The 20,823-nt window shown below is 42.3% G+C and overlaps 1 protein-coding gene across 1 annotated transcript in view; it reads right to left on the bottom strand.

Annotated features, from left to right (window-relative positions):
* Positions 1-1,874: 1,874 nt before the first annotated feature.
* pik3r4.S (phosphoinositide-3-kinase regulatory subunit 4 S homeolog) overlaps positions 1,875-20,823 on the bottom strand; it is a 40,437-nt gene continuing 21,488 nt past the window's right edge. The window contains exons 10-20 of the mRNA XM_018269327.2: positions 13,428-13,629; positions 12,712-12,899; positions 10,608-10,818; positions 8,832-8,997; positions 7,777-7,941; positions 7,089-7,300; positions 5,665-5,811; positions 5,244-5,344; positions 3,963-4,051; positions 3,519-3,630; positions 1,875-2,675 (exon numbers count right to left, since the gene is read on the bottom strand). Of these exons, the coding sequence (XP_018124816.1) occupies positions 2,505-2,675; positions 3,519-3,630; positions 3,963-4,051; positions 5,244-5,344; positions 5,665-5,811; positions 7,089-7,300; positions 7,777-7,941; positions 8,832-8,997; positions 10,608-10,818; positions 12,712-12,899; positions 13,428-13,629 (1,764 nt within the window). The 3' untranslated portion in view covers positions 1,875-2,504. The remainder of the gene's footprint in view (positions 2,676-3,518; positions 3,631-3,962; positions 4,052-5,243; positions 5,345-5,664; positions 5,812-7,088; positions 7,301-7,776; positions 7,942-8,831; positions 8,998-10,607; positions 10,819-12,711; positions 12,900-13,427; positions 13,630-20,823) is intronic.

Here is a 20,823-nt window from a genome sequence, read left to right on the forward strand (position 1 = left end):
CAATGCAACTCTTGCTGGAATCCACAAACTGCAGATCTATTTGCTGGGGGAGACCAACACATTACAGCTCTTTTTGCTGAAACCAACATTAAGCCAGGGTTTAATTAATTAAAATTGGTATAGACCATGTAAGTTTTGGCCCATATTTTGGTATAGACCATGTAAGTTTTGAACTATCTAAGGTAGAATTTGCTAGTCTCCTGGATGGCGTTGGTGGGTCCATGTCTTGAGAACAACCTAAGATTCATATTTGCCTCTGATGCTACCTGCTGATTGGTTGCTATGGGTGAATAGACAAGAAGCAAACTGTACACTTTTTTTTTTTAACAGTATCTCCTGTAGAGTAAGTTATCAACTTCAAAATATGCTATTTTTTAAATACACCTTTAAATAGCACTGGAAGTGTTTAATTCTTGTTATACACTACCAGTCTGCATATATTGTTTGTTCATTTGAGGGAGAGGGGTGCGTGAAGAGCAGCACCTGGTGGTCATTTCGCAAAAATGAAATTATTCTGCAAGTGATTAACCGGATTTTGCTGCAACTTAATTTTTTTTTTTTTTTGAGATTCTAAGCAAGTTTCGTATACAATATATAAATCTAATCATTGTTTTAAAGGTATTTGTAAATGTAATTGTTTGCGTTTGGAAGGACAACTGTTTTAGGATGAATCCCAATGTTAATAATAAAGATACTACTTTTTTTTACATGTATGTATTGGATAAAATAAGTGAAGGCTCCTATACAATATACTGGTCTTAGAGAGAACACTGTAACAAATTTGGATGGATCTATAATCCCAGGCACCAGATCAATAACGTTGTTAGCAGATATTTAGTAGCTCAGAGCAACATCTGGGTGCAACATAAAGATTCACACTTGCCTTTAATTACTGGGAGAAGAGTCGCTGCACCCAAACAATGCCTCTTTTGCATATGAAAAACTGAAACAACTCTAGTTTTACATTTTATTGTACATTTTATTACATTGCCCTGTTTGTAGAATAAAAAAACAGGGTATACAGATAAATAATTTTGGGACCATCACGTCTACTGAACCACAGCAATCAATCACATGTTTTATTTGAAGAGGTTATCACTAAAAGATGCAATCTGATTGGTTTCTATGTGTTACTAGACCTGTTTAAACTTGACATTAACCCATGACTCAGTTTTCTTTGAATAAGTAACTCCTCACACTCTGATGGGATATCCTTGGATATTTGTACAATGAGTTCATCAGTTAGATATTCATTGGTTATAGAAGTACTTGTGGCAGATAGACTTGATTTAAAACAGGAAAACAATAGCTTCATGTCTGCCTTTATCAAACAGACATATTATGTATAATGATTTTCTTCAGGCTTGGTTTCCTTGGCTTCAGTGATGGTATTGTAGCTTTAGCAGCCATCTAAGCTGTTCATTGCTCTGAAACTCCTTAGACCCAAATGTCTGTTCGCATTAGTAAGAATAGCCCATTATTTCTGCTCAGCACCTGAACAGAGAAACTATTAAAGCCCCAAATCCTCAAGCCCCTCCCATGCCAAATTACCCTCTGTCCCGCTTACACCCCCTACCCGTCAGCTTGTACTTTTGTTTTGCGCATCATTTACACTATACATGATCGGATGGTGAGGGGTGGTGGAGGAGGTCACGGAGTGCAGGAGTTGCTGGCTGTGGGGAGCAGGTCTAGGCCGGTGGGACACGGGGGAAAAAACCCAGTGGACCCCAGCCCTCAAGGGCCCTGCCGGACAAAACCTACTCCCCACAGCCTGCAGCTCCTGCGCTCCTTCATGGCCCAGTCCGACCCTGAATAAACACAAATCATACACTCTTTTGACATTCAAGTGTTGCAAAGAGAGCAGAGAAACAGAATTCTGGTTAATATATACATATTTATTAGCAGTTATAATTTTTGTGCAAAACTCATGCCTTTACTTACACCATGGTGTTAATAAGTATTTAAATTGTAAATTAATTAAAAATAATGTTTGCATGACTTAAGGTGGCCATATATGATAAGATCCACTCAATTGGCAAGGTTGCCAAACAAACAGATCTTTCCCAGATATGCCCACCAATGGCAGGGCAATATCAGGTTACAATGAAAACAATGGGCGCCGATGAGTCATAGGATCGTATCCACTAGCCAATGCGGCCCTTGATCGCCGGAAAAATCAAACCTTCCCTGATCAATATCTGACTAAGACCTGTCGGAAGCCCTCATACACTGGCAGATAAGATAAGAATTGGTCTCTTGCCGACAAGATTGAAATTTTCATATGCAGATCACTAATGGAAATACAACAGATAATACACAGCTGTAATTAATGTACTGATATCATTTTTATATAATACTATGGCTGTAGAACAGGGCTCAAAGTTTCTTCAGTTTCCAAATGATGTTGCCTTACTTGGACCAGTTGTGATGCAGAAATCCTGCAACATCTTCAAAAAACAATTGGTAGATGCCAATTTTATGAATTTCTGGGCCGAGTGCTTCCTTTACTTCCAGACCTTCACTATACCATCTCTTGAAGCAGTTACTATGAAACCCTGGGTGGTTTGGAAGGTGGCAATGTCTGTAATGATATCATGGTGTCCTGCTGGCAGTGATTCGGGTCCTTTTCGAGGAGTGTCCTCACTGGGCCCCATGGTATGCTTGTTTTGAATTTCCTATAGTAAAACAGAACAAGGTATTCAATGAACACAGAAAAACAACAAGACTAGTATGTGCAACTCACATGATAAGAGTTATCAGATTATCTTGTACACTGTACTAAAAAAAATGCTTAGTCACTTGTATATTTCTGAAGGAAATTACTTGATATTCCTGTGTAATATTTCCTTTTCTGAAAACCCAATATCCAGAAAGCTAAGAATTAAGTGTCGGCCACCAATAGAGTCAAAAGTTAGACCCTCAGATTACAGCAGGGAGGGGAGGGGGGGAGAGCAAACTGAGCATGCTCAAACCCATGCCCTGGAGGTTTATGCTGAAAAAAGGAAGTCTGATACAGAAGCTCATGTGTACACAATAGAAGGAAAGAAATGCATTACTTTAAGGGACTGGAATATAAATAGAAGAGGACCTGAATTGAAAGATGAGTAAATAAAATAGCAATAACAGTAACAGTGCACCCTTACAGAGAATTTGTTTTTTTAGATGGGGTCAGTGTTTATTAGCTATTCTATAACAAGTTAACGTAAAGTTGAACCACCCCTTTAAAAATCAAGGGATGCAAAATTGAGGTTTCGCTGTATAAGAAATCGAAACTGCGAATGTTACAGAAAAATGCAAAATAAAAATAGAATGTTTATGCTAATGAGGATTAATGTGATTGAGAAATAAATGTCATTTTAAATTGCAAGGTGGAAAATGGAAGAACAGGAAAACAAACTACGTAATCAAATGACACTAACTATAAACAATAATTACATCACTGAGAAATCATTAAAGTGAAAGGTAATAGTGCTAGAAGCCCCTGAAAGACGAGTTGCATTTTGCATGTGTGTCATTACCTGCACAACCTCAGTCCCTTCAATGATCTTGCTGAAGTAAGATACCGGGGGTAAGTTGTTAGTGCTCCCAGCAATAATATAGGATCTCTTTGGACAGGCCAGATTCCAAAACCTAAAATAAAAAATGAAGACCGTTTGCACTTTCCTTCCCCACACAACCTGTTTTTGGGACTGTTTTGAGATGTGGCCAATTTTTGGAAGACTTAGACTGTTACTGTTGTTAATCAACACCTTTTAATAATATACATTAATGGAATACTGTATTAGTTGCTTATATAATGTATTGTAACTTTGCCATAAAAACACATTTTAATTTCAAAGTTCACAAATCTCTCTTGATCTAATAGTATCATTCTAAGGGCAGTGGCTGTATTATAATATGAGCCAGCTCACAGGAATTTATGTGCCAATTCCTTAAAATCCATAGAAATATAAATAAAATACCTTATTTTCATGTCTGATCCTGCAGTCAGTAATATGGGGTTTCCATCTGCTGGACTGCAGTAAATTCCATGAACACTGTGAGGTGATGGCTATTAAGAAAGTCATATGTGAAACGATAATATAAATATCAATAACATGCATTTCAAATGAGAACCATAACTTATAAACCCTTAAAATAAGGGCAGTGCATTGTTCTGATGTAAACAGTGCCACAGCCCCTGGCACGACATAACTCACAAAGTTGCTCTTCTTTGCAGCCTTGTTGGAGTTTGACAAAGGTTAGTGGTGGGATTGGGGAAGGCATAGTGACTTGTTTAAAACTGAATGTTTCCCTATACCTCTAAGTTATAAAAAGGTTGCCACTAGCTGGACATCTTCAAAATAAAACAGCACGCACTCCTGCGACCATAGCCATGAGGCTTGGTCGCAGGAGTGCGTGCTGTTTTATTTTGAAGATTGAATTTGCCTAAGCTACGGGTTCGGGGCACGGCACCCGGACCATTTGGCTAATCCGGTGAGTTATAGCCCTTCGGCTGTTTTCCGTTCATTAACCAATTCAAGTGAAGGGCCTGGGGTCTGGACACCCAGGTCAAACCTTTCCGCTTGGTAAGAATTGCCAAGCGTCTCACTTAATAACATACTATTTTCATTTACAAGGGATTTAACCTGTGAAATTTAAAAGTAATCTTAAATTAGTTTTGCTTTAATGTATGTGTCCATATTTGTCCAGAGAAGATTAGAGCCGGTTTTTCTTCTTTTTCATATGTTACTAGCTGGACATCCCCAATTTAGGCAAATCCTAAAGCTCATACAGACATAGTGGTGGTTAAATTGTTGGAGCAAGTACTGTTTTTTGGTGTCTACCTGTCACCACTAGTGTTTGTCATACATTTCCAATGGGAAGTGGTGAAAGGTTCTTAAAAGCAGCATGGTGGTCAGAATGTGTGCCATACACCTAAGTGCAGTGATCCCCAACCAGTAGATTGTGAGCAATATGTTGCTCTGCAACCCCTTGGATGTTGCTGTCAGGGTCCTCAAAGCAGAGGCTTATTTTTAAAATCCAGGCTTGGAGGCAAGTTTTAATTGCGTAAAAAGTATAGTGCCAAGTAGAACCTCTTGTAGACTGCCAATACACAAAGGGGATACCGAATAGCCAATCATAGCCCTAATTTGGCAGCCCAAGGGACTTTTTCATGCTTGTGTTGCTCCCCAACTCTTTTTACATTTAAATGTGGCTCACGGGTTAAAAAGGTTGGGGACTTCTGCCTAAGAGGAAATTACCTGCATTTCAGATAGTGGAGGCGCATTGCTGGCCCACAGTGTAAATCTTCGATCACCAGTTTCCATATCCCACATTGAGACTTCATTATTTCCTTGAACAGCTGTATGAAGAAAGAGGGGAAAAAAAGATTGTAGGTGTCATGTTTTTATTGGCAATGACTAAAACTAGAACCCAATTTGTTTCCAGTTTGGAAGCAAGTATACACTGTGGATAGGGTGACCTTTACATATACTGTACTCTGTTCACCTTCTTTCACACTGAGAACACAGAGTGATTGTCGGCCCTTCTCCGCACCTAAGGCAGGGTTGCCTGAGGCACAGTAGGGAACTGGAGGCTATTTAAATCTTGAGAGTAGAGGGTTTTGGGGGAAAAAAAGAGTAACTGAGATGCAGATAGAGATAACAGAGAGCTTGTACTTACCTGCTATTACCCAAGACTGATACATGGTATGCATGCTGAGTGGATGCATAAGAAGACGTCTGATACGTGCACGGGCTGGGTGAGTGTGACTTGAAATTGGCAACTGAAATCTCATATCCCAGCAAGCCATAGTCCCACTGCTGGTTCCTTGAGTAATGCAGAAATTTAAGTGAAATTAGCACGATACAAATATACTATTTATAAACATAAACTGTTGCAAAATATGCATGCTGTAATTTCCTCTGAAAATAATAACATTTCAAAATACTGTTATACAATTAAATATTGCTATATTGCTCCCATGTAACATAAAAAAATTAGAATGAAGAACACAGGGAGCATGCTTGTTGAAAAAAATGAATCATCATCATACAGAGCAGTTTATAATATATTATAGTTCAGAATATTTCAATGAGAGTCAAATCATATTTTGGCCATCTATTAAGAGACCTGAAACATGGAAATACAGAAAAAAAAGACAGACAAACATGACATTTGGATGGATTAATTAATTAAGTTAAAACCCAACTACAGGCTATTAGGATGCCCTTATACTGTAGATGTTAGTACCCTCTTATACTATGGATTTCTGGACGTGACTGGAAGTACTATATCCTAACATATATTTAGAGTTTCCTAAAGTAGATATTTAGGGCAATGCCTGTTGTTTTCATATTCAGCTACATCTTTGCTACTAGCATGGTAAATATGTAATATATACATTTATTTAAATCAATCCATTTCGGAGATTGGTCTTCTGTGTTTAAACTGTTTGTTTAAAGGCAACCCGTCACCCAAAGAAATTATTCAAAATCCTATTTTATCACATTAGTCAAACAAATTGAACTTTAATTACACTATATACATTATTTGAATCTTGTTTCCTTCAGTCTGGGAATTCATAATTATAGCAAGCAGGCAGGAGCCATTTTGTGGACACTGTTATTAAGACAAGCCTTCCATCATCATAATCTTGTTTGTGCTCCAGAATGGGGGACCTGGTGTTCATCCCCATGCACTGGTTACACAATTAAATGGTGAAAAGACAGGGGGGGAATGTGGGGCGAGCAGTGACATCTAGGAAGTGCTGAATGGAAAGTAATTGTCTGCCCGCCTCTATGCCTAAGGCAAAAAGGAGGGGCAGACAATATTTGATTGACAGCCGAGATTTTTAAATGAGCTTGCAAAAGCTATGAATGCTTTAATATAAAATAAAAATTAGATTTCATGTTTTATTTGAAAATTACTTTTATTATACAGATGTTAGTGTCTGGGTGACAGGTCCACTTTAAATCTTGCTATCTGGCGGTCAATATTCTGTTTCACTTTATAAAAATAATAACGAAGTATGAAAAAGTGAAATACACCTAACAGATAAAATTGTACCAAAGCAGAATCCTGCTCCACATCATCAATATCCTTACCAATACATAGCCAGCACTGGTGGATATCCACAGCAAAAGATGTTATTAGTCCAAATCTGAGATCATGATTTAATGTCCATGCACAACTAGGGGATCTCAGATCCCAGCCAACCAATGAACCATTTACAGTTGCATAGGCGAGCACAGACTGTGACCCTGCATTGAACTGATGCATGTCCACCACACAGCCATCTTCTTGCAGATCTAGAGTTCTAGGGGAAGAAAACAAATAATAGTCACTAGAACGTCTTTTGGGTTCAGATCTTTGAATATTTTGTTCACATTTCAAACAAAGAGATGCTCCAACATCTATGGAAGGACTTTTAGTCAAATCAAAATGAGGGAAATGTGAAAAAATGCCATTTTTTTGGCAGAAAAAATATTGCCGCAAAGAAAAAACAGTTATGGCCTTCTACCACCCTTGTGTAGGCAGTTACGTACAACTACATTGGTAAAGCACATTTGAGGTCAGGGTTGTTTAATTTATGTTATATAATCATTTAGGTATGGGATAGAACCTGACTGACAATAATGTGCAAATGGAATGGCTACACTGAAGTTTTTGAAAATCTTCTAAATCAAGAAAAATCACAAATTATATGCAACAGTAAATTATTATATTTTATGCACTGCAGAAATGGGTTATTTCTCTGTGGCTAGCAAAAAAAGATGTGTGAATACAAAGTACCTGCTTTGAAGTGGGTTTATCTTTGGGGATTTGGGTGGCTTAGATGCTTCAATTCCAAGAAGTTGAATATTGCCATTATCAGAAGCCACTGCCAAGTAGTGGGATCCCTGGCAAAAGGTCAGTGTCTTCACATGTCCACCAATGCGGGAATATGTCAATATTGACCTACATAAAAAATAAATATGGTTAGTAGGGACATTTGTGGGGATGGAAATACAAGTGCAACAGAGCATTTACATAGATCCGAACTTAATTTGGGTAAAAAGTTCTAACAAGTTCCCAAACATCACAGAGCAGGCAAGGAGACAAGCAAATAGCGATCAGCAATGAACAAGAAAACTACAGCACTGGCCATATACTGTAGGTATGTTTCCTTCTCCATCAGTTAGCCTGCATTACTATGGAAAGTTAGTGAAGGCAAGCATTTTTTGGGGGGGGGGGGGGCGTACTGGTGATGTCATTACAAGGCTCCAACTTCTGGTAGTGCTCACTAAGCAGGATCATGGTTCAAGTTGGAAGGGTGCAGAATTTCCAAGTTTTTCTCCTATTTATAGAGCTCGATTGTTCCATTCATAAACTACCTGGAACTTATACTTCTGTGTTTTTTCACACATTGTCTCGTTTATATAGAGCTTAAACATCTGGCTCAACCAAGATGGATATTATACGGAATTAATGGAAATTATATTTGTTTTCCAGCTCAGACCTAATGAAATTGTCATTCATTCCTCTGAAAGGATGAAGATTGTTTTATTTGCAAAAGTCAGAGAAGTCATAATTGAAATATTAATGCCCATTGCTAATCAAGTCAAATGACTATGCCATTAAAATAATAGAATTGCAATGGCATCAAACCAATTCACATCCTTCCTACTTTGTCAATTACTGAGGCTTTAAAAATAGGCCCTAAAATTCTCTGGAAATGGTCACCATGCTGAAACACAATTATAAATAATGCTTTACTATTTACAGAATCATTTGTTGTACTAGGATTGTACCAAACCCAATGATTACTGTGCAAATGTTTTTTCTGCAAAGTTTCTAATATTTTGTACCTGGTAGTGGTTGTTTTTCCTTCCATTTTTTGACTGTTCCATATTTTGACTGTTCCATCATTTGAGCAAGTAGCAAAGATGGAATGTTCATCAGAGACTCTTATACGATTTACCGGACCCTTGTGTTCATGCAGATGTGCCACCAGAAGGCCTTTTGGGTGCCATCCTGACAAGAAACCCATAATGTATGAAAGTTCCTAGCAAAGGAAAATAAACTCTGCAAAATGACAGGAAAATACTTCACACTCAAGCACAGTAACTAGCTCTTAAATGTTTAATTACAGGGACAGCTGCCAATTAAGAGAGACTTTCTAAGCCTCCAAGCCAGTTATTTATAAAAAAAAGCACTTGCTTTGAGGCCACAGAGAGCAACATCCAAGGGGTCGGAGAACAACATGTTTCTCATGAGCCACTGGTTGGGGACCACTGTTTTAGGGTATTACTATTGACAATTAAAGTTTCATTTTACCAGATATTTAAAGGACAAGGAAACCATATTCACTAACTTTTATCCGTATTTTATCAGAGATCACATTTTCTTGTACCTAATCGCTAATGTAATTTTGCAGAATAAAGGTGGCCATAGACGCTAAGATCCTATCGTACGAATCGAGGATTCATACGATTTTCGGACTGTGTGTGTGGAGAGTCCCGACATTTTTCGTCTGGCGGAGATGGTCGTTTGGTCGATCAGACAGGTTTGATTTTGTCCCAACCGATCCCGCCGGAGCCCATTGCGCTCTCATCGTAATCTGATCGTTCGGCCATATGGCCAAACGTTCAGATTACCCCCGATATAGCCATGCCCGTTAGTGGCATATCGGGGAAAGATAGGCTCGTTTGGCGATGTCGCCAAATGAGCGGATCTTTTCGTCTATGGCCACCTTAAGGCTTAGTCTGTTACGTTGTCTTAAAGAAATAATGACACCATCTGTCATAATATTGGCTTTGCATGCTACTTAATTTTTTCCATAAAGTATTTGCCCAATTCTTTTACATTACCTATCTGACTCCTTCCTCTATGAGGGGCTGCCATATTTGGGCAGCAGAAGTCCGTTTTAGAAATGACAGGCTGAGATGGGACAGTCAGGTTGGCAAAACAGTCAGGTTTAGGAACTTCAACTAACAATTACTTACAAAAAAACAAACCTCTCAGTAAAAAACAATCAACGTGACCTATATGTAACTTTTAATGTACATTCATATTTTAAAACATAGTTTTTTAGTGTCAGTATCACTTTAAGCTGATATATGACATCAACACAGAGGGTGCCATATTACCATTATTAAAGGTAGGCTTGTAAAATAAGCTACATTCTAACTTGGGGTTTCTTGCATTCAGTTATCAATAATTAAATATCTGTTTTCACGAAGATTGAGAACAGAAAGGACGCTGAAGCAGACTTACTGCTGATGTGCAAATTTATTGTCCACACAACATGTTTCGGGCAACATATGCCCTTTTTCAAGTGTCTGATATCTGTTTATTCCCTACTCACTCCAATATGTTCATGTGTGTGTCCTAACATGCCTGCCTGCACCAGAATCATCCCCAGTAGGGGACCAGAGTACTCGATAGGAGGCAAAAATAACAGTTACCAGTATATTCCAATATATTTTCCAGAGAAACTAATGTTGTCAAAGAATTAGCTTTGTGATTACATACCTTGTTTTATGTCAGTAAACTCTACATAGAAACTATGACAGTTTCTGTGGAATAGATTTTGTGAGATAACTGTACATGTTCTTAACAAATTGTCAAAAGCTCCTTTGTACCTGTTGGTGGTGGTTTGCTCTCCCACTCAGCACTCTCCATCATATGTTTAGCTATTCTTTCTGCATTGCACTGTTCCCTTTTCTGCTGTGTTAGCTGTTGAAGCTCACTCTTGCAAGTGGTCATGCGAATCTGGAAGGTTGAAGGGAGGGAAATACTGGTATATATTTGCATGGTGGGCCTCCTTGAATGGATCCCTGTCCCATCAGATGTCTAGGCATATTAAGTAGAAAAAAATAAATCAGACAAATGTAGAAGACACCTCTGGGTTCTGTAAAGATTGCAAAGCAATTTCCTTATTATTTACACGGGGAAATAGCACATTCTGAAGGTTTACAATTTCAAAATATAATGCCAATTAGTTATGAAATGCTATGACAATATACTGAACAGTAAATTTAATTGAAAATACATGTTTTGCTTTTTGTATTTTATCTAATTAAGGACAATGCAACCCCATTTAAGGAAATTAGAAGACACAGTCCAGAATTTCTGTATCTTTTACAAACTTTCTGGTCCCTACTGTGTATGACTGTGTCAGTTGTATAGTTCACTGTGCCCTACATACAGTGGTGTGAAAAACTATTTGCCCCCTTCCTGATTTCTTATTCTTTTGCATGTTTGTCACACAAAATGTTTCTGATCATCAAACACATTTAACTATTAGTCAAAGATAACACAAGTAAACACAAAATGCAGTTTTTAAATGAGGGTTTTTATTATTTAGGGAGAAAAGAAATCCAAACCTGTGTGAAAAAGTAATTGCCCCCTGAACCTAATAACTGGTTGGGCCACCCTTAGCAGCAATAACTGCAATCAAGCGTTTGCGATAACTTGCAACGAGTCTTTTACAGCGCTCTGGAGGAATTTTGGCCCACTCATCTTTGCAGAATTGTTGTAATTCAGCTTTATTTGAGGGTTTTCTAGCATGAACCGCCTTTTTAAGGTCATGCCACAACATCTCAATAGGATTCAGGTCAGGACTTTGACTAGGCCACTCCAAAGTCTTCATTTTGTTTTTCTTCAGCCATTCAGAGGTGGATTTGCTGGTGTGTTTTGGGTCATTGTCCTGCTGCAGCACCCAAGATCGCTTCAGCTTGAGTTGACGAACAGATGGCCGGACATTCTCCTTCAGGATTTTTTGGTAGACAGTAGAATTCATGGTTCCATCTATCACAGCAAGTCTTCCAGGTCCTGAAGCAGCAAAACAACCCCAGACCATCACACTACCACCACCATATTTTACTGTTGGTATGATGTTCTTTTTCTGAAATGCTGTGTTACTTTTACGCCAGATGTAACGGGACGCGCACCTTCCAAAAAGTTAAACTTTTGTCTCGTCGGTCCACAAGGTATTTTCCCAAAAGTCTTGGCAATCATTGAAATGTTTTTTAGCAAAATTGAGACGAGCCTTAATGTTCTTTTTGCTTAAAAGTGGTTTGCGCCTTGGAAATCTGCCATGCAGGCCGTTTTTTCCCAGTCTCTTTCTTATGGTGGAGACGTGAACACTGACCTTAATTGAGGCAAGTGAGGCCTGCAGTTCTTTAGATGTTGTCCTGGGTCTTTTGTGGCCTCTCGGATGAGTTGTCTCTGCGCTCTTGGGGTAATTTTGGTCGGCCGGCCATTCCTGGGAAGGTTCACCACTGTTCCATGTTTTTGCCATTTGTGGATAATGGCTCTCACTGTGGTTCGCTGGAGTCCCAAAGCTTTAGAAATGGCTTTATAACCTTTGAAATTGAACTCAGGTGTGATAAACCACAGTTAAGTTATTTTTTAACAAGGGGGGCAATCACTTTTTCACACAGGCCCATGTAGATTTGGAGTTTTTCTCCCTTAATAACGTAAACCTTCATTTAAAAACTGCATTTTCTGGTCAATTATGTTATCTTTGACTAATAGTTAACGGTTTTTGATGAGCAGAAACATTTAAGTGTGACAAACATGCAAAAGAATAAGAAATCAGGAAGGGGGCAAATAGTTTTTCATACCACTGTATGTAACCTCAATGAAGATGAGTTTATAGGCATGTCCTTTAACTATAAAGTAAAACGCATTTTGTAAATGAAAGCAGCTTCCAGCATTACAAATTCTGATAACCTGATATACCTGAGGTGAAGATGACAAAGGAGCACATACAGCAGCAGCAGACTCAGAGCGAACAGGTTTTGTGGCTTCTTGGTCAGCAGCTGGCAAAGTTCTCACTGCTGCTGGGTTAATATTTGCAGGCTCCATTGCCCCAAACATGCTTTTCCACTCTTCGTTCACATTATATTCTTGCTTGACGTGTTTTCTTGCTAAACAATTTTAAAAAACATTATTACCAACTTCTTATAAATCTTTAATGACAAACACCAGGTTTATATGTTTTAGATAAAATGAATGAGACATAGCCCTCCACAAACTTTTCTGTGGGCGCTTTACCATAACATGCTCTAATCTGAGAATTACCACTGAAGAGACTTTATAGCCAAAACATTATGGCAACTTGCGACACGTCTCTCCTAGTGAATACGGAGTTTCTAAATTTATAATTTCATGGAATGTAATTCACAAACATTCCCTACACAATTTTTCTTTTGACATATAAATAAATAAAACTTTATATTTATGATTGATTAAAAGAAGCTATTAGACTAAATCAGGAACTGGTGAGGAGTATAGCAACAGGGTGGAGGAGTCGCCTTCTAATTCTTATAGTGTCCTGCCTCCTGCTGGTGAATGCTATACCCCCATGGTCCCTATGTTCCCCAAGCACCTGTTATAGAAATCAGAAGTAAAATGTTATGTTTATTATCGATTGAAGGAAGCATATTAGCACATACCACGTTTATCATCTGTATCCACCTTTGTTTTAATAAGATCCGCCTGTCTTCCAGTAAGGCCCAAAGCAGACAAGTCAATCACGCCTTTCAGTGAACTTTCATGGATATGACTTTGATCTGCTACATTAGCTTTAGCTTTGTTAGACTTTAACATGTAATCTTTTAATGCTAAAAGCTTATCTTCTTCCTCTTCAGTCATACCCTAAAGTGACAGAAAAATATATGTCAAGGACACTGCAACAAGGAAACATCTGAATAAACATTTTCCATTATTAAACAGAAACATTTAAACTACTTTCTATTAATTATTGTGGTCTTTAATTCTTTGTTTTGGAATACAGGCATGAACCTCTAATTGAGAATGCTCGGGAACCTGTAGGTTTCCGGATAACGGATCTTTCCGTAATTGGATCTTCATACCTTAAGTCTATTAGAAAATCAAGTAAACATTAAACCAAATAGGCTGGTTTAACTTCCAATAAGGATTACTTTGGATCAAGTACACGGTACGGTTTTATTATTACAGAGAAAGTTTCAATTATTTTATTTCTGGATAACTGGTTTCTGGATAACGAATCCCATACCTGTACTATATTTGCACAAACTAGTGATATGCTCCAACATAGAAAAATATTAGGAAACCCGACATTGCTAGGATTGTAAATAATGAGAGAAAAAAACCTATAATAACAACAAATTTTTTGATGTTGAAATGTTAAGGTGACCAGTTCCAACATGATATAAATGCTCTGTGAACCATACACCACACACATCATGCACTACTACTTACTAGAAAGTTTTCATCAATACTTATTTACAGAATAGAGAGATTTTTACTCGCCGTTAAATTTTTTTCTTTTAACCTACATTGAGGGACACAGGCACAACGGGGGAAATAGATCCTACAGCTGGAAGGAAGATACTAAGAAGTTAAAAGTGGCTATAACCCCTACCTGCTTCCCTCAAATACCAGTTTTGCAAGACCAAAGAAGGAGAGAAGAGCCCAGATATTGACCCTGAATAGAGGAGGAACTCCACACCTGTAATTCTTACAACTTTAGTAACCTTAACAACGCCCAAGAAAAAACTGGATGAACTGAAGAAAACTGGATACCAAGGGGCGAAAATTCGCGACGTGACGTAATTTTGTTACTTCGCCGATTTACTAACGGACGCAGGCGTTACTTTGTTAGTGAAAGAGATATGCCTGGCGAAGTTGCGTTCTGGCGAATGGACGTAACTACGCAAACTCACGAAGATGCAGATTTTACTGAGCGTTACCTTTTGCTCCAGACTTGCCTGAGACCAGGCGAAGTGCAATAGAGTAGATAGGACTTCCTCAAAAAAATTTTGAAAATTTTTCTAAGTCCCAAAAAACGCTGGCGACTTTTCATTTTTCAGGGTGATAGGCTGCAAAAGATGGTAAATTTATTATGGGGTACCTGGCTTCCTAACATATGGCACATAAACTATACATTGAGCTTATGTGTAGGGCAATATAACAATTCTATTTGATTTTATTAAGGTTTCCCGGGCTTGTGTAGTGTAATGTATTGGCTGCAAAATATATGTCCATTCAACTTTAACTTCCCGCTGTATGCAAATTAGGCAACGCTAGCGCAACTTCAAATCGATTGCCGCAGTAATGCTAGCGCAACTTCGCCAGCGTTCGGCGCCCTGGAGCAACCTCGGATTTTAGTGAATTGTCCTGGCGAAACTATGCCTGGCGAAGTGTTGCAATATGAGTGAAGCCGTCGCTGGCGAATTTTCGGAGGTTAATGAATTTGACCCCAAGATACAATCAACTGCCCATGGTAAAACAATAACTCCAGGGAAGGTAGGCCTTTTCCACAATGTAGAAGAAGAGAAAAAGATTTAACGGTCTGCCAGTGCTGCTGCTGCCTTGGTGATACGCTGGGGCGGAGGTCAGGCTGAATGGTAAGGCTATGAACTACCAATGGTGCCCTGCGACAAAAAACTTGGTGGAAAATGTGGTGGATAGGTACGTGTAAATAAATGTCCTTAATGTCCACCACCAACATGTATTCGTTGGGTTCCATGGACATTAGAAAGGACTGGATGGACTCCATTTTGAAGTGACATTTGAGTGTAAACTTGTTGAGTTCTTTGAGATCTAGGACGTGGTGAAAAGAACCATCCCTCTTCAGCACGATAAATAGGTTGGAATAAAATCCCCTTCCTCTGTCCGAAGGGGTACGACGACCCCGATAAAAAGGGGTCTTCTATGATGGATAGGAGGGCCTCCCTCTTGTGCCCTTGAGTCGGATGGCGGGAGACAAAAAAAAAATCTGTTTGGTGGAGATACGCAAGAACTCGATCAAGTAGCCCTGAAAGACCAGTTGTTTAACCCACTGAACCATGAGCATGCTCTTCCACACCTCCCGAAAGAGTCTCCGGTGGCCGAGAAGACCACACTTTCCGGAGTGAGCACGCCTTCAGGCAGAGGAGGAGCTATAACACGGACGGGAGGAAGTTGTTGATGTTTTGCCATTTGTCGCTTACAATTCTGTAGTTTTAGGATAACGGGCTCTTGCCCCCTGTTGTTTGGGAGATGATCTTTTACAGTTCCGCTCTAAAGAGCAGCTTGCATACAAATGGTAGACTGACTAGGGACCATTGGGATGTGAGGTCAGCTGACCAAGACTTGAGCCATAGAAAACATTGTACAGCAATGGCCTGGGCGGAAGCCCTGGCTACAAGCTTGGACACATCCAGCGCAGCCTCGCACAGATACGCATTGGCATCTGCTATCTGCAAGAACAATAGGTCCGTGGAAGGATTTTCAGATCCTAGTAGCTCGGCTACTTGTTCAATCTGCACCTTTCTTCACTTCTCTCTGGGTTCTAGGGGTATCAGAAATGGGTTCCGAATCCTCGCCTGAGATCATCTGGCACTCTTCCTCAGAGACTCTCTTGGTTTTGGAAGAAGTCTGGTCTTTCAGTGTCTGAGGTGAAGCTGCAAGCCACTATGTCCAAGTTCTGCAATTCCACAAGGGAATGGGAGAGAACACACAGCATGTAGCTGTTGTGCTGTATGGTAAGGTCGCCGGAGGCAGACCAGGGGCCAGGAAAGGGTGGGTGGATTTCCAGAGAGTGCAGTAGGGGTCCGCTGAGTTGACACTAGAGTAGTGGATCTAGGTTGGTTAAGTGTCTTGAGTAGGTAGGTCTCCTCTGACATTATGTGGGCTGCTGTCAGGGTAGATGAGAAAAAAAGGGCAGGCAAAGGGTAAAGCCACTTATCTGCACTTGTTGTCCCAAGATAGACAATGGAGTGCAGTAGATCTGATAATGAGCCACCAGTTAACCCTACCAGTGAGGTCTGTAAATCAGGTGTCCCCAAAATTAGGACGGAGAGCGCCATTTGTGCATTCAGTACTATGGAGGTTTCTTGATGGCAAGCCCCTTTAAGGATGGCTTTAGTTCAGAAGTCCCATCCGGATTGTGTGGAGGTTCCATGCAGTCAAGATGGCAGCCAGATGTGACGGCACACAGGGGACTCTCTGTGAAATCTCGCGTGAGGATCCACTGGACACGGAGAATGCCGCATGGATGGAGGCAGATGGAGGAGGGGGGTCAGCGGGAAGGGCCAAGGCTGGGACAGCCGGCACAGGATGTGGGCCAGCAAGAGTGGAGCCCCTAGTTACTTGGCCCATCTAATGGCATCTGCAGGTAAAGAACTGGGATACCAGTGCAGGCCTACAGGGGTAGGGAGCTTGAGCCTGCAGCCTCTGCGGAGTGGGAAGGCCAAGATGGGCAGATCCTCTTGTGGGAAGAGGTGGCTGCGGGGGGCACTGGAAGGAATATCTGGTTTCCCAGCTGTGACACGTGTGTATCACGGTCACCCATCTTCCTCCTTCTGAGGACACTAAGAAAAAACTGTAGATTGAGGGAAGCATGCAAAGGGATATAGCCCTGAGTAGGAGGAGGAGCCACTTTTAACCTCTTAGTGTCTTCCTTTCAGCTGTAGGATCTAGATCTCCCATGGTGCCTGTGTCCCCCAATCTAGGGAAGAGAAAGATGGATTTTTGTTTTACCTGTAAAATCCTTTTCTCTCTTCATCGAAAGGGGGACACAGGCACTGGTGGGTTAACTTCACCTTCCGGGAGGAAAGGACACTAAAAACAAGAACTTTGACAGCCCTCCCTGGGGCCAGCCCGCCTATCCCAGCAGGCCACACCCCCACCAGGAGGCTGTCACACCCCAGAACGTTAAAAGTGTAAAAGATAACTGAGGAATTAACTAGAACTGACCAAGGAAGAACCTTGGGCTAACTTGACTGATGTCCACGCAAAAAGGACAAAAAAGGAGCTAAAAACACAAGGGCTTGGGAGCCCCACCAAGGAGGTGATGCTGGATCTAGACAGAACTGTCTGAAGGAACCTTCCGCGGCTAAGCTTGAGATCATAAGGGATGGGCGTGCCTGTGTCCCCCTTTCGATGAAGAGAGAAAAGGATTTTACAGGTAAAACAAAAATCCATCTTACTCTCTCATCTCAGGGGGACACAGGCACTGGAGGGACGTTCAAGAGCAGTCCCAAGAAGGGTGGGTAGATCAAGCTGAAGATTGCACGACAGCGTGCAGTACCTTCCTACCGAAAACAGCCTCAGAGGAGGAGGCAACATGAACCTGGTAGAAGCGGGTGAAGGTATGGATGGAAGACCAGCTGGCAGCCTTGCAGATCTGCTCCACAGAAGCCATGTTCCGCGCTGCCCAGGAAGCCGCCAGTGATCTGGTCGAGTGGGCCGTGACCCTCAGAGGAGAAGGTTTACCGGCGATCTGGTAGGTCCGGTGAATCGTGGATCGTATCCATCTGGCAAGGGAGGTCTTGGAAGCTTTCAGACCCTTCCGTGGACCAGTAGGGATGACGAGGAGAGCATCACACCTGCGAAAGGATGCGGATCTGTGAACATAATATCTGAGAGCGCGGACCACATCCAGGGAATGTAGTGCAGTCTCCTTAGAACACTTAGGGTGTGGACAGAAGGATGGAACCACAATGTCCTGATTGAGGTGGAAGGCCGATACTACCTTTGGCAGGAAGGTGGGTATGGGCCGGAGCACAGCCTTGTCCTGGTGGAAAATTAAGAAAGGCGAACGGCAGGAAAGTGCTGCTAGCTCGGACACCCGTCTGGCCGACGTGATAGCGAGGAGGAACACGGTCTTCCAGGTGAGAAGGACATCCGAGGCCTGAGCGAGGGGCTCGAAGGGAGCACCCTGCAGAGCCGTCAGGACTAGGTTGAGGTCCCAACCAGGTACAGGTGCCCGAATGGGAGGGGCGAGATGCGCGACTCCCTGCAGGAAGGTCCGAACAGGAGATTTCAGTGCAATGTTGAGCTGGAAAAGTACGGACAAGGCAGAGATCTGAGACTTGAGGGAGGCAAGGCGAAGGCCTGAATCAAGGCCCTGCTGCAGAAATCCGAGTAAGCGGGCCGTGCTGTAACGATGCGGGGGAAAAGAGTGAGCGGTACACCAAGTGATGTAAGTCCTCCATGTTCTGTAATAGATACGAGAGGAGGAAGGTTTTCTGGCAGCAATCATGGTCGCTATCACTCGGTCATCAAACCCCCGCCGTTTGAGGACTAAGGTCTCAAGAGCCAGGCCGTCAAATGGAACAGATGAATATTCGGGTGGAATACTGGGCCCTGGCTTAGAAGATCCTGACGATTTGGAAGATGGATGGGCTCCGTCTCTGCGAGATTGACGAGATCTGCAAACCAGGCCCTTCTGGGCCAGTATGGAGCCACTAGCATGGTCCTGACCCCCTCCCGCTTGATCCTCTTCAGTATCCTGGGGAGGAGAAGTAGGGGGGGGAAGACGTAAACGAAGTGGAACGGCCATGGAGCCGTGAGCGTGTCTACTCCGACGGCCCTTGGATCCCGTGACCGAGACATGAAAAGCGGAGTCTTTGCATTGGTCCTGGAGGCCATCAAGTCGACCTCTGGCATGCCCCATTGGTCGGTCAGAATTGCGAACACTTCTGGGTGCAGGGCCCATTCTCCTTGATCGAGAGTTTCCCTGCTGAGGAAGTCCGCCGTCCAATTTTCCACTCCCGGAATGTGGACTGCGGAAATGGCCGGTACGTACTTCTCCGCCCAGGTGAGAATGCGCGAGGCCTCCTGCATGGCTCCCCTGCTGCGAGTCCCTCCCTGATGGTTGATGTATGCCACCGCCGTGGCATTGTCCGTCTGGACCTTGACGGTCTTGCCCCTGAGGAAGTCTGTCCAGTGAAGGAGAGCCAGGCGAATGGCTCGGAGTTCCAGGACATTGATTGGAAGAGATGTCTCTGAGGGGAGCCATCTGCCCTGTGCCGTCTGGCCCTGACACACCGCACCCCAACCCCGGAGACTGGCATCCGTGGTGAGGATGGTCCAGTGAAGGATTGCAAACGGCTTGCCCTGGCTGAGATTGGCTGGTTGAAGCCACCACCTTAGGGAAGTCCTCGTCGGAGAGGGGAGAGTGATGGGAGAGTCCAGACACGTTCTCTCTGGGTCCCAGTGTGTCAGGATGACTCGCTGAAGGGGACGAGTGTGAAGCTGAGCAAAAGGAATGGTATCTATCGCCGAGACCATCAACCCCAGTACCTGCATGCAAGATCTGAGGGGAGTGCATGGCGAGGTCGCCAGAGAGAGAATGCGACTGCGTAGAGTTAGAGCCTTGTCCGCTGGAAGAAAGGTGCGGCAGAGCTGGGTATCGAAGAGAGTCCCCAAGAATGTCATTCTCTGTGCGGGAACCAGGAACGACTTCTTGAAGTTGATGATCCATCCATGTTGTTGTAGGGTCTGGATCACGAGGGACAGATCGGACCGATTTCTCTGGGCTGATGGAGCCTTGATGAGGAGATCGTCCAGGTAGGGGGTCACTCCCCTGAGACCGAAGGAGGGCTAAAACTGGGGCCAGGATCTTGGTGAAGACCCGAGGAGCCGTATCCAGGCCGAAAGGGAGAGCCACAAATTGGAAGTGCTTCCCCAGGGAGGCAAATCGCAGGTAGCGATGATGCGCCCGGTGGATAGGGATATGGAGGTAAGCGTCCTTGATGTCGACGGAGGAAAGAAACTCCCCTGGTTCCATTGCTGAAATGACGGAACGGATGGATTCCATCCGGAAAGAGAAACGTCTGAGGCAACGATTGAGTTTCTTGAGATCCAGAATGGGACGTATTCCTCCGTCCTTCTTGGGAACGCAGAAGAGGATGGAATAGAATCCCTGCCGTTCCTCCTCCTTGGGTACCGGTACCACTACCCCCGCCTGTTGGAGGGCGGAAATGGCCCTTAAGAAGGCTTCTCTGCGTACGGGATTGGACGGTGGGGGAGAAGAGAGAAATCTCTCTGGAGGAGGATGTCGAAACTCTATGGAATAACCTTGGTGGAGCACTTCGT

Source organism: Xenopus laevis, chromosome 6S (assembly GCF_017654675.1).
Source record: "Xenopus laevis strain J_2021 chromosome 6S, Xenopus_laevis_v10.1, whole genome shotgun sequence".
In the NCBI taxonomy this organism is placed as follows: domain Eukaryota; kingdom Metazoa; phylum Chordata; class Amphibia; order Anura; family Pipidae; genus Xenopus; species Xenopus laevis.